Raw genomic sequence first — 14768 nt, 5'->3', positions numbered from 1 at the left:
ATATGGTGTCGCATTATTAAACCCAATAAATATATGCAGCACAATTTCTATTAATCTGGGGATATATGACTGAAAGCAGGAAAGGTGTGTTGGAAGCACCAATCTGCCCATAAGATATATATTCTTTTCATTTGGCAGGTACCCTGGGTTATGGTACCGAAAAAACAAAACAAAACCACACAAGAGGCCATAAGAGGATTTCAAAGAGGAAGGGATAAAAATAAAGGCATCTTCATATAATAATTCTGACAATGATGCTTCCAGACCTGATACAATCCAGATGCCAGTCCCCTCTGCTCCCCACCTCCCCAAAAAGTATCTCAAATCAAGAGCAACAATCCATATTGTATACCTACAAGGAAAACATGAGCTGGAAAACTGCATACAACAATGCGTCTCTTCCTTTATCCTCTCTCCACTTCCTGCTCCTTACATCTCCTCTTCTGCTGTTGTGTTAAGCAGGGCTGCGTTGTGCTTTGTAAATAGATAACACTTGGATTCTCACGTTGTTTGAACACTGTTTTAGGTTCAGCTGCAGTACACAGTTTCTCTGATCTTTTATGTTCCTGAGCAGATGTCTTTCATTAATTTATGGATTTATCATCTTTTCTTTTCTTTTTGCCCCCCTCCCTCTCTTCTCTCTCTTTCTCTCTCTCTCTCTCTCTTTTACACCTGGCAGCTGGCTCAAGTTTCAGCAGTTATTGTCTATTTTGCATTACACATAGAACTGAATGTCATCTGTCTTCACAAAGCTATGGCAAAGAGTACGGAGGCAAGCCACATCAGCTGCTGGGGCAGAGCCTGTTTGCGTGTCTCCTCCTCCTCCTCCCCCCCCTCTTCTACCTCCCCCTCCCCTTTTTACCTCCTTAATATTTATTTGTGCTCATTTTCTTTCCTGGCCTTGAATGGAGCTTAGCTCGTGTTCAGTACAGCTGTATGTTTACTGAATCTATTCCATCATGAGTCATTGTGCGTGTGTAAGTATCCTGGAAACAGCCAGTGCTTTCTTGGAAGAACAGTTGCTTTTCAACACAAGCACTTAAAAAGAAAATTAACCAATTGGTCAGCTCAGATTTAGCAAGGGGGTCATCTCACTACTGGCCCTTTTAGCGTTCCATTGGCTCTTTTTTTAATAGTCACTATTAGGGATGCTTTTTAGCAATAATCTAATCTGTTTGAAACAAAATAGAAACGGTGTATGAGGACTGTATTGTGAACGACAGGCAAGGTTTAGGGGAACAGAAGAAAGGGGCTTCTGAAAATTTACGTTTGAAATAATCAAGCCATATGTGTAAATGGATATTTCTGCCTTGTAAGTACTGAGAAGTGGAGGTGGTCTTGTGAACATGTGTTGCGTGTCGAGTTCAAATATACCCTCCCAAGGCAGAATGAAGTGCACTACCTGACCTTGCGTAACTCATCATCTCTCTGCCTAACCTACCTTATGTGTTCGTTGTTGAGGATAAAATAGGGAGAGGACTGATGCCCCATTCTGAACTCCTTGGGAGAAGTGCAGCACACAAACCTAATAAAAAATAATAATGCAATAAGCATGATTATAATTGGGGTCCTTTCCTAGCAGTGCTTTTCTAAAATAGAATGAGAGCTCTGCTTTTTCTTGTGTCACTTGTTTCAATGGGACCTGCCTAGGAGAAGTTCCCAAGAAATTGTGTCTTGGGTTAACTGCTTTGGAATTATCCATTACTTAGAGCTTTAATACATTTTTTTAAAAAAAATGTTGATATATATTTGTGTGTGTGTGTGTGTGTGTGCAGGCTTCCTCAGGACAATTGCATAATGAAACAGATTTCTATCGGAGAAGTTTTGACTTGTCTGAAACTCTTATTGCTAAGCAATAGGTGACAGCTTGCTACTATTATTTCACTTATGCATTTTGACAGATGGCGGTTCCTAGCGCAATGCTCTTTTAGACTTCTCTATCAGTCTAATGGAGGTAGCTGTAGGTTCTTTCAACTCTTCTCTTGGCACAAGAAGTATGTCAGTCATAAATTATCTTCTTTGTAATCATTAAACATCTGAAGCTAAAAAAAAAAAAAAAAAATCTAGTTCAGCCAAGCATGTTGCAGTGCGTGTCACATAAAATTAAGAGCTTTAAACCACAACATTTTCTATATATCCTTTTAGAATTAAAACAAAGCTTTTTTTTTTTTTGGCAACATCTTGTGCTTTTAAATAATAGTAAACCTTCCTCCATTCTCCTGCGCATCCAGGAGTAAAATTTTTAAATCTGCTGTTAGATGCAAGGGCTCTATTTAAAAAGAGGCTTATTAAAAAAAAACCCAAAACCATAAACCCTCCAAGAGCAGTATATAATGTGTGTTGTATCACTGAACCTCATGTGTCTTGTCTCCCCATTATGCTGTTAGGAGAAGGTGCTTCAGTTTCTAGATCACGTTGAACTTGTTTGACCTTTTTCTGCCATAACGCATGTTATATTTAATAAGTGACATTTGTGTGCATGTGTGTGTGGTGATTGTCTTTAAAGGAAACAGCCCTCCAAGAAGCTACTGGGAGCATTCTTAATTGACCTTGTGGGGGCCACATTGATTTTGTCACGTGCATCTTCATTTCTGATAAATTATAAAGCCATTAATTTGCAGAGGAAATGGCAGGGCCAGCCTGCCACACAGATGTGACCAAAACTGTCCTAGCAAACAGTACACAAAAGAGTGCCAAGAAGCCCCGAAAAGGAGGGGTGGCGGAAAAACCCGTCCCGAAAGCCTAGATTGTTATGCTTAGTTTCACATTCCCTTGGGAATGCTTTTGGTTATTTCTGTTTACAGGCCTGAAAGGTAATGATGTCTGAAGAATAAATAGGTATCCTTGCAGGGTAAGCGGCCATGGATCAATCGGCAGTTTTCCACTTCTCGATATTTGCTGGCCCCCAAGCACATTTCTGTGCACCTTTAAGGAAAGCTCTTATTTATTTCTAATTGGGAGAAGGGTTCTCTAAACCTTTCCCTGCCCCATTCTCAAGGAGCTGGAGCATCAGAGATATTGGAAAACATGGTGTATACCCAGCGAAAACATTTCTATTTTTACTCTTAGCATAATTTGATGTGAGTGATGTGGTACTCAGGGAAGAAGAATGCATCAAAAGGCAACTGCAAAAATGGAGAGGGGAGTCGTCTTCTTGGAAACATATGCATTGTGTGTTTGTTTCCTTAGCAACAGGTGAGCGCACACCTGGCGTTCAACCTTGCACCCACAAAATTTCCGCCACCATCTCCTAAGAAACAAATGAGGCCCAGTTCAAGATTTGCATGGAAGTAAGTTCTACAAGAATGGTTCCCAAAAAAGCATGTAGGTTTTCTCCAATTCCAGTTTTGACCCTTCTGAGGTGTGTTGCAAATTGAACGTTAATTTGTCGGTCAGTTCCAGGTACAACTCTTCTCCCAAAAGGTCTTATCAGTTTCCAAGCAAAGCGTTTTTCCTTAACTAATTTCATCCTACATGCAGGAAGGTCTGTCTCCCAACCACTTGAAAAAGGCCAAGCTCATGTTCTTTTATACACGCTACCCAAGTTCCAACATGCTGAAAACGTACTTTTCAGATGTAAAGGTAGGAAAAATCCTTTTATTCATTTATTTTTATTTCCTCTTGCTTTTGGTTGCATGTTTTAACCCCCTGAATGCTTTTTTATTAATTTAAATTTGATTTCGCTAATAATATATCTTGGCAAACTGTTGTTATATTTTTTTGCTACTGTTATTATTTTGCTGCTAAGTCATTCTTAAGGTCTGTGTTTATGCTCTCCCTGTTCTGTTTATCTCCTTTACCCTGTGGACATTAAAAACAAACAAAACCTGTAAATTTGTAATTTTTTTAAGCACCATTGGACAGCACGCTTTTTGCATCCGTGAAATGTCTACTGGTGGCATTAGCCTACTATACAAGAGCATTTTGAAAGTGCTCCTTTAATTGTTCCATTGCAGCCGGGTTCCTCCTATTCCGCTTAGATTAGTGCCCGCTGTAGAGACCCATTTTCCTTTCCGTCAAAAAAGAAAAGTGGGGGAAAAAGAAATACTACATTGAAATTCTCCGTGCAGTAGCTGCTTAAAAACAAAAGTGATGATTGTCTCTTATTTACAACTTAATTTGTTGTTGATGCAGAGTACACTGAGCATAAGGAGGATGAATAAACTGACAGATTCAGGCCACATTATTCAAATGAGGATATGAAAGCTGTCGACGTACAGCTGCATCCTCCCCTCATTTTACAGAATATTAGGACCTCCTGGTTTTTTTTTTAAGTAATTGTTCTTTCACATCAACTTGATTTTTTTGTGTTATAATCATCTACTTTTTTTGTGGGGGAAGAAACAAGTTTGGGTTCCAATTATTATAATGATACACATGGTATCATTTTGTAAGCCTTTAAAAATAAACATCACATTAGTTTAAATTTGCCGTGTTAAAATTCTTCTCTTCTTGCCTTTTCGCTCCCCCCCACCCCCACCCCCAGATTCTACAAAAACTTTAGCCATGATCACCACCTCTCCTCCACTTTTGCAAATTTGCCTTCTGTGCTTCAGGGATGTTCTTAAACGGGCCTCCTGTGAAACTGGCCTGCTGTTCACTTAAAAAAAAAAACAAAAAGAAAAAGCTGGGTTTTTGTATTTTGTTAACTACCTTTCACTTTTTGCTTACATTTTTTTTTAAAAAAAGAAACTTGGTCTATCTTGTTTAGTTAATTGGCTTCTATTTAATCAATTTAAGAATTGGGGTGTTTTGAATTGCACACCCTTCCTCCCATTGGTTGCAGCATTTTACTTAGAAATATTTGTGCTTTGTGGGCTGATTTTAATGGGTTCTTCTTTCATTTTTCTTTTTGCATGGCATCCATGTATACGTACATTCAACATATTCTGCCCTGCTAGAGTTTAGGGCCAAACTGGTTTTCTAGGCTTTTTCTTACTTCTGCTTTTTTTAAAAAAATTTAAGAAGTGCTTTGAAAACCATTTTGTCCAGAAAGTCAAGTAGGGTGTTGGCGAAGAAAACTGAATGTGTGTATTGCTGTTAACGACTGCTCTGTCATAGGCTTTTGCTTAAATAATAATAATAATAATAATAATGCGTCATCCATACAGTGCCTATGCCTGGTTAATAACCTGCCATGACTCATCCAATGGGCCAATGAAAATGCTTCTGTGGCAGTATTACCTGCAATGCAACAATGTAAAGAATTCTTGCTCTGGAGACGTTGGAGCCATTGGTGCAGCTTGACTGCAGTATGGCTCGAGGGAATCCTCCTAAAGGCTCTCTCTGATGTTCTCTCTGCTCCAGGGTTTCCCAAACTTGGGTCTCTGGCTGTTTTTGGACTACAACTCCCATCGTCCCTAGCTAGCAGGACCAGTGATCGGGGATGATGGGAATTGTAGTCCAAAAAGAGCTAGAGGCCGAAGTTTGAGAAGCCCTGCTTTGGTGGATGCCGATGTAGGCAGCCCTACAGAAAAGAAAAAAGTCTCGCTAGTATGTAGTGCCTGTTGTCTTTTTTCAGCATGTGACAGCCGAAGTCGGTCTTCTTGCAATGTTGCCGAGTGATATGAAATATTTTGATGTTATGCCACCTTATATTTATATAGCATCATTCATCCAGAAGAAGCCCAAAGTGCTTTACAAACAGCCAATATAGGGATCATTCACCCACCACTGAAAGGCAGCCACTTCCGTGGTGGAAGGCAACAGCCATTCGGGGTCAGCAACACCACACACCAGTAGATGTAAATATTAGATACATTCCTCTTTTCTTGGGGGAGCGGGGTTGGAGGGTGGGTTTCCACGTTTAATATTTTTGGAATGTTTTATTTCATGGTGGGTAAAGTCAGCCTCTCCTTTAACCTGCTCTGTAAATTTGGTTGGGCTGAATGTGTGATCCGGGCTGGGTTAATGTTTATTTTAGGCAAGCTGCGAAGTAGACGCTTGTGGGAATTGTGCACATAATTTTCTCTCTCTCTTTTTGCATTGAGCTCCTTTTTTAAAAAAATAATGTCAGGAGATGGGAAAGGGTTACTTATCTCAAGAAAGGAGATTGATGTCTTCAGTCTTAGCCAGACAGAATGCTGGTACAGTAGTCTGGTGGAATAAGACCAATACTACTGCTTGCTGAAAATAGGGTGTAAGAAGGCAGTACCCAACCTGGTTCCTTCCAGATGTTGTGGGCTGCAATCCTTTCATTCCTGACCGTTGACCAGGCTGAATGGGTCTTTCTGATGAGTCTAGAACATCTGGAGGGCACCAGGTTGGGGAAGGCTAGTGAAAAATATTGACCATTGGCCTTTCTCAGTCTGGCTTGTTCACGTAGACTAGCAACAACACTAGAAGCTCATCACAGTCCTTCTGCCTGATGTTCTTCAAATGGCTATTCCAGGAATTGAACCTTCTGTGGGCTAGCCATTCAAAGGTGTCATGCACAGGTCAGGAAAATGTGGGTGGGAATGAGGAGAGGCGCTCTGTGGGGAGGGGGGAGGCCTGCAGGCTCCTTTTGAGTAGATTCTTTCCATGCGCATGGAGGTAGTTTTAGTTATAAAAGAAGAGAAAGGCCCTGTGATAATGGCATGCTTTGGGAGGCATGTTTACTTTCATCTGGAATTGCAAAGGGGCATGGTGTCACCCATAAACTTGTGTCTGGACAGTTGACCCAACTTACTTTAAGCCAGTTCTTTTATTTTTTAAAAAAATCAGTGTATCCTCCATCTCAAGTCACCTTTTTATAGTATTTAATCAGCCAAACCATGCTAGGCAACAGTAATTCAAAATCAGCTTGGCTAAACTTTAATGTCAAACTTTTGGTTGGTATTCAACCAACTCTTACTCAGAGTGGGTCCAGTGCTATTAATGAACGTGGCTATTAGCCTCAATAGATCTACTCTAAGACATAGATGAACACCACCCTTTAAAAAAGAAAGCTTTAAAAAGATTGCGAACAAACTTTAAACAAACAAACAACCTCTCACAATTTTCACAAGTTCATGCCAGCAGATACAGAACATGTATGAATCACTACTTCAGCAAAACATTATAGAACATAATATGCCAGTCTTACCAGATATCCCTGCTGGAACAATAGGTTGGGGTTTTAGTCCCACTGAACTCCTTGGTGTAAATGATCAATAAATTGACTTCCTAAGTATTTGCTATGTACACAGGCCGCTAGTTAAGACAGGTGAAAGAGAAACCCAATGCAACTTAATGCATTAATTTACATAATGCATTATAGCCAAAAACTCTAGACACAATTAGACTAACATGAGATACCCTGGTCTAACTTAGCTGCATGAGAATGTTGCCCATACTCTCAAAGACCAAAACCAATGGGTTCAGGCATGCCAACTTAGCCCTGTGACTGTGTGTGTCTGGGGCCGTGGGTGCCATGCCAGCGCTCATGGCCCTGGCACTGAAATTTGTGGGTGCTTGGGCACCCACGGCCTCAGGGAGTTGGCACCTATGGTAGGTTTGAGAGTGTAGCTATTCATGTTTCTAGATAAGAAAGAGGTCTTGAAGAAATTTCTGGGTCAGATGCTTTTAGTTAATGTGAAGGAAGAACCAATGGAAGGACTTCATAATGTACGGTGGCAGAATAGGAACTCTTTCTGTTGTATTAGCAGTGCCTATAAAAAACCTCAAGGAACACTCTTAACACTAATGCAATCAGGGAAGAAAGGATGGATGGAGCCCATCCTCCAGGGTCCTTCTTTCCACCACAACCCCATGTGCCCCATTAAAAATCCATTCCAAAAAATCAAGAGATCATTCAGAGTGGCCTCCAGTGCGGCATGTGAATCTATAGTTGGAACAGAATCCCTGGAAAACACACAAGGGCTCTTTGGAACCCAGCCCATGCACTGCAATCTATCCTAATACGTTGTACAATAAATATACAAAGTCCAGTTTAGTGCTCTGTGCTGGTCTTGTACGCAAAGGAGCTTACCCCCCCCCCAAAAAAAGCCAATTTAACCAATTTGAAAAGAATAAAATATTTTTCATACGCAGATAAGCCCCAAAAATCTTTCGTTTGTAAATAAATCCAAACTGATTTCTGTGGATCAATCTTGCTTACTTAATTTATTTGAAATTGTCCCATTGATTTTTTTATTTTTCCAATCGCTTATGCATGAATCACCGTACCCAAATTTCACCCTTGATTTTTCTGCTGCTTTACTTAAGGAGCTGCCATTAGTGAGGCTGTATAAGATGCAACCATCTTATAATTTTGTCCCTAAACTGGGGGAAAGGGGAAATCTCCTGAGTCGGTATTGTGGGAACAAAAAAGGATTCTCCTTGTATCATCTTCTTTCGCTCCACTTGATGCCGATTTTAATGTATAAGCTAATAATTCTAAGACTACTAAATACAACAGATTCAGTGTCATTTTAGCTTTGAAGAACAGGCGCTTCCAGGCTTTTCAACCCAGCAGTGTTAAATGATGTATCTCATTCCCTCCACCCCTTGAGTCAACTGCTGCCTAGCCAGATTAAGGTGTCAGATTGATTTGTTTTATACATCTTTTGACCATGCTCATTGAATATTTAGGAAGTTTCTTCAGCCCATATTGAGGCTGAGGTATCCCGTGGGAAGCATTAATCAAAGTCACAGAGACTCTTACACTGTGGAAACACAGACTCTTTATTGTAGCGATTAGTTTTTGCAGTAACACATTAACACACTACAGAGCTTTTCTTTTATAGAACAATTGATCCTTTTCTTGTACTCCACTAGAGAAGGGGGGGGAATAATTAACTCTTTAAAGTTTAGCAATTTTAAAAAGACTGATTTATCTACACCAGAATGTTGAGGCGAGAGAGGGCATTTGTCTCTGTGTTTGCGTGTGTGTTGCACACACATTTGTATGTATGCACAATTAACTCACTCTCCGAATGTTTCTATACTATTCGAGCTGATTAGTTTTGTTCCTTAAGCGCTTATGTCTGTAATTTTTGCATGTCTTACTTTTTTCTGTCCACTCTAAAACTTTCTCTGATGTTTCCATGCTGCAGCAATAAGCATTAAATCTCTCTTTCTGTCCTATTGCTAAATAATGACATGCGCACCTACTTTTTGTTGTTGTTGTCCACATTAGGTCATTCATGACCATTCTAGAAAAAGAATCCCCTTTCTATTTTCCTCCCCTTCTACAGTACTCTTGCCCATATGAGACAATGTCTTGTAACAATACAGGGGCCTAATCTCCATGTCAAAGCAATTTTCATTCCCCAGTGCACACCCTGCTATCATTTTGTAATGTTTTGTTTCTTATTCTAAAAGAATTAAAAAGGAACAGTAAGCCGTCACGGGGGCCTGTAGTCCTTATCTCAGTGTCTGGAAATTTGGACAGTGTATTTTACTGCTGAGATAAAATGGAAAGAACTCCAAGTTCAGCAAATCGTAATGGGTTTAAGTTCTATTGAAATCGGTAACCAGAAGATCAGATAACGGGGGTCCTTCAGTTGTCTTTTTAATCAGGTTCCCCGCAAGGGCTGAATAGAGACAGAGCAGACACACAGAGTGAAAATATAATTCTTGGATAGGTTAAGTACATGTTTGAACTCTTGCAAGCAGAAGCGATTTGATGATGACTTAATCATTTTCTGGTCAATTATCTGTAAGGACCCTTGCAACTGCATGGCAATTATGATGCAAGTTGGCCTTTTGGGAGAAACACCAGTCTCCCTGCTTCTGTTTCCTTGTTACTTAGATTCCCTGCCATAAATTTTCATTCGTTTATTATCTTTGCTAGCATGGAAACAACTTTCTGTGTAGTAATTACAGCCCCAATGCACACTTTAGCTGTCATCTTGTTGGAGGCCTGGATGTTCTCATGGCCAGCATTTGATAAGTGTTCTTTGTTGATTTTTGATTAATGCACATCTCTTTCTGGGGGCCGGGGGAAGTGAATGCCTGTGATGACAAAAGGCAGGGGGTAGTATATCAGCCTGCCAGATATATAGCTATGGATTTATTGGTTTTAACTTGGCAAGTTAAGTTGCATCTGTCCTTTACACGTAGGGAGGGCTGTCAATAAGAAGGGATCAGCTGCAACGCAGTTTAGTGACATCTTCAGTTCAAAGGTCAGAGGAACAGTAAGGAAACTTGTCCTGAGAGACGTGGGCACTTTTAACCTTGACCTTCTGACTTCTAATAAAGGGATCCAGTGCATTTTCCTCCATCTTACGGATGAGCTGGAAAACTTTAAATTTGCTGGATGGAATGCCTAGGGATTAAAGGAGGATTTGCGGATTTCGATACTCAGGATATGATAAGCATCTACATGTCACATGCAAATTTATAAATTTATTTTTTGCAAAGTGAGAGCAACCCTATAGGAAGGCCCCATTTTTGTTTAGAGTGTGTGCAATAAAGAGAGAGGGGAATTCTTTTTAGCTTGACATAGAACGAGAAAGGAATTTTGCATCAGATCTATGTGACACACTGAAATGTAACCAACCTCAAGTTACTTATGTCCGTTACATCACCTGCCCATAAATATTTTCTAAATTGATTTCACACTTTTATTTGTGGGGAATAACTGCTACGTAACAGGAAACACATTGCAACCCCACCCATCTTATATGTGGCTCCATAAATAATTGCCTTCATTGGGCAAGACATAGTCACATTTTACTGTTTTGGCCACTCATCTCTTATATCGGACAAAATACATCAGCACAAACCTGGAAAGTCCTGGACATCTCCTCCTGTAAGAGCCTAGAAGTTTGCTAGTGGTGACTCGAAATTTGAAAGTGCTTTCTATGCGTGATACATAACTTGATAGAACAGCAGTGCTCTTTAGCAACCTTAGGAACGAGATCCAATCCTTTCCCGTTTAAAAAATTGGTGCAGCATTTTTCTATCATTTGACTCGACCACTCAAGCCTCTTTACCCCTTGGGTTTAAAAAAGGCTTTTGAAGCTTGGCTATGGGGCGGGTGGAAGAGAAGGGGTGGATGTAAGAAAGGATGTTGTGAAATGGGGAGGAAAGAGAGAACGTGTCAACGCTCTAATCCTTCTTGCTCTTCTGATTTCCACAGTTCAACAGATGTATTACCTCTCAGCTCATCAAGTGGTTTAGCAATTTCCGTGAGTTCTACTACATTCAGATGGAGAAGTATGCACGCCAAGCCATCAACGACGGGGTAACAAGCACTGAAGAGCTGTCCATAACCAGAGACTGTGAGCTGTACAGAGCCCTCAACATGCACTACAATAAGGCAAATGACTTTGAGGTACGCTGTGACCTTTCTGGGTTTCTTCCTCTTCTATGCATGCATATAATTGAAATTTTCTTTTCCCCCCTCCCTTTTTTATGCATTTTCACTTATTTTGGAAACTGTTTCTTTTACAGTGCCCACCTTGTGAATGATGTTAATGTGTTTTGTTCTATGTTTTGTTAAAAAGGGAAGAAGGTCATTTTTGCCTGCCTTATCAGAAAGCAGGAAACTTTTCTGTCTCAATAGCAGAGCGCTGCATTTGGGTTGCTTGCGTTTCAGCTACATTTTCGAGAGCTATTTTCTTGAAAAAGCCACCCTACTCGAGATCTTTTGACTGTAGCTAATCGTTTTGCAACCTGGACAGAAAACGCAGCTCGCGAGCGAAACAAAAACAAACAAAAGCACGACTTAGTTGTGTCTCGGTTCCATTGAAATCAACGGGGACTAGGCCTATCTAAATGTCTCTGGATTATACCCCATGGATTGGCAGCTTTGATTGAAACTCTTCCTTACAGGCCAACAATGAGCGGGTATGAGCCAATCACCGAGGCCTTGGCTCAGCAAGCGATTGTTGCTAACCTGCTGACCTTCCGTAAGCCCCACGGTGGCAAATTCCTCCGTGCTGATGATAAGCATTTTGCACTGTCAGATGCAGGGATGAGGCCAGAGGGGCTTCTGGGAGTTGTCACTCTGTGGCATTGAAGCCTTGTGGCAGTGCGTTGGTATTATCTGCTCAAAGGATGGGCCACATTGTTTGGTATAAGCTGCACAGTGGCGTGGTCAGAAGGGGTGGCAAGGGCTTTTGTTTCTTTCCCTATGGAAGTAGTAGTGCGCTTGGTACAAAAACGTGCTCTGAAGCATTTCTAAAGTGATTGCCATCACCATCATCACCACATCTAAGTGATTCAGTTGGAAAGGGACACAGAAGGTTAGGATGCAGATTTCACTTCTACTCTTACTCATTCACCAGAGCTTTTTATTTCAGTATGTGTTGCCAAAACAAAACAGCCATGGCCCATCAGGCTTATTCTTTATCAAATGTGTGCCCTACCTTGCGGTCCTGGCTACTGAAGATCCCTCTAGATCAGAGTTTCCCAAACTTGGGTCTCCAGTTGTTTTCGGACTACAACTCCCATCATTCCTAGCTAGCAAGACCAGTGGTCAGGGATGATTGGAATTGTAGTCCAAAAGCAGCTGGAGACCCAAGTTTGGGAAACCCTGTTCTAGATGCTGCTGGACTGTAGCTCCAATCGTCCCTGGCCTTTTATGGGCCATGCTGACTGGGGCTGATGGGAGTTGGAGTCCAGCAACCTCTGGTGGGCCAATGACTACACTACTCTTGGATGGAGCTTCTTTGAAGAAACCAAGAACAAAAACAAAAGGAAAGTGCATTTGACACCCTCCTAATAACAATTTAGCAGAAGATGAATAAGGGTTACATGTACAATTTCACAATATGAGCCTCTTCTCATAAATCACGTCTCTGTCTGAAAATGTAAAAGCATTAATATGCATTTATATATTGTGTTGCCCTCTTTCTGTCTTTGAGCTACCCATGTGAGTCTTTCTATGTTGCACAGTTTAAAGCATGGAGGAAATGGCTTTTAATTGGAGCAGCCTGAGGCTGCAACATAACACCTATGGTATATTGTTCCCAGTAGTTTGCAATTATCTGATCTGGAGATTGCAGCATAAGTTTTGCCCCCCAATAAGTTAATTTCTTATAACACAGAACCCCTTTCACTTGTGTTCAAATGCATGGCTATGAAATTCCTAATTCATACAAATAGCTGGATGGCAGCTTTAAGACTGCTATCCACAACTCCACGCACTAGGCTGAAAACCTGGACCTGAACAGGCCATTACTGCATATCGTTTAATCTGAAGGTATGCATTCTTGCCTGATCAGCGGCCAGCCCAGGTGACTAGCACTGAAGCAAAAATGACATGTACTGTGGTGTTGAAATTGGATCTGAAGTCCTTGAGCAAATGGAGCGTTTTCCATATTTAGCATCACCAGAGTTCCTCCCCTTCATACTTTTATTGCTGATCCTTTAATATAATTGAAGCCTGATATGCCTTTCATCTTAAATAATTTAAATGGATTTTCCTAAACCTTTTCTGCTCGCTTCCTCTTACGGAGTTAACGTATTGAAGAAATGGGGATAAAATCTCATAGAAAAGAAGGGACTCTGGGCGAATTATGGAACCTGTTTTCCTTAAGATCTATTACTCAACATACACCTGCCAGAGCCACAGCACACATTGTGCAAGCGGCATCCCTGTGGACAACACACATGCTTTTTAGACTCATGAATGTCCTTCAGCAGTTCATACGAAACACATCCTCAACCCACTGTGGAGCTGCTGGGGCCTGCCTTTGCTCTAACATATCAGCTGGCTTTTCTGACTTCCTTTCACAATGCCTTGGAGCCGCCAGCAGCTGTTAACAGAACTCAAATAAGATCCTTAACAATCCTCATGCCTCCTTACTTTAGATTTGTCACAATCACCTCAGGCTCATAGCCAGAGGTAGCTGAAGCACCTTGCAGAAGGATTTGGTGACTGAACGAGTAATCTCTCTCTGTTTGCGAGAAGTGTACCAATTTGTTTCTGTGTTTCTGTCATTGGAGGTCAGTTGAAATTGTGAACACATTAGGCTCAGCTGCAACACAAAACTGAACCAAATCATCTTTAGTAGTAAGCAAAACTTACATTCTGATGAATTAAAGATACGCGTGCTGGGGAAGGAGGATTTTCATATGTCTATCCTTGCGCATTACTGTTTTCACAAATGGTAACTTATAGAGCATCCTACTCCATCCTAATTCATTTATGTTTTCAGCACACATTAAATAGAAGCTCTCCCTTCTAAATAAACAAAACAAAAAACACCTCAGCAGCTATGTGTGCTGTTTGTGTAATCTCTAGTATGTTTTAAACTCAAGTATCTAAAGACTGCAATTCTAGACACACTTAGAACAAAGCTCCATTGAACTTGCAAGTAGACATCTAGATATGCACTCCAAATGCAATAGAAACATACTTATCCTGGATGGTTTGCAGAGAATATTTTAAAGGGAATCCGAACATGAAAGAGACAGCAGCTTTCTATGGGTTTCTTACATAAGTCACACACACACATATATTATTTGGTTTTAATATTGAATTGTTAGGGTGGATTTAGTTAGCTCTTTGTTCTCCCACCGGCTTTCCCCCAGTTATCTAGTGGTAGTAGCACTGGACCAGTTCCAGTTTATCTTCAACTTCCTTGCCCACCTAAAGATTAGGTAGGCTAGCATATCAAACTTGTGAATGGCCACTGAACATTTTGGGATTTTGCAGAAATCTAATTGCTTGTACGCTGTGAGTGGCAGATCAATTCAACCTAGACGAGGAGCACTTGTTCATATTACACTTTGTTCCAATTGCACTTAGATACAGCTTTCCCCATTGCATTTCATACTTGGGCAAATTTATCTGAGGAGAAAAGAAGTGATTGTGAAATGTACTGGTGGGATTCAACCGAGTTGTTATGTGC

The 14768-nt window shown here is 40.8% G+C and overlaps 1 protein-coding gene across 1 annotated transcript in view; it reads left to right on the top strand.

Annotated features, from left to right (window-relative positions):
- PROX1 (prospero homeobox 1) overlaps window positions 1-14768 on the top strand; it is a 71091-nt gene that overhangs the window by 15501 nt on the left and 40822 nt on the right. The window contains exons 3-5 of the mRNA XM_081186001.1: window positions 3477-3582; window positions 5607-5744; window positions 11048-11242. Of these exons, the coding sequence (XP_081042127.1) occupies window positions 3477-3582; window positions 5607-5744; window positions 11048-11242 (439 nt within the window). The remainder of the gene's footprint in view (window positions 1-3476; window positions 3583-5606; window positions 5745-11047; window positions 11243-14768) is intronic.

Source organism: Podarcis bocagei (assembly GCF_964188305.1).
Source record: "Podarcis bocagei genome assembly, chromosome: 3".
Taxonomy (NCBI): Eukaryota; Metazoa; Chordata; class Lepidosauria; order Squamata; family Lacertidae; genus Podarcis; species Podarcis bocagei.
This window is presented reverse-complemented; position numbering and strand designations above follow the sequence as displayed.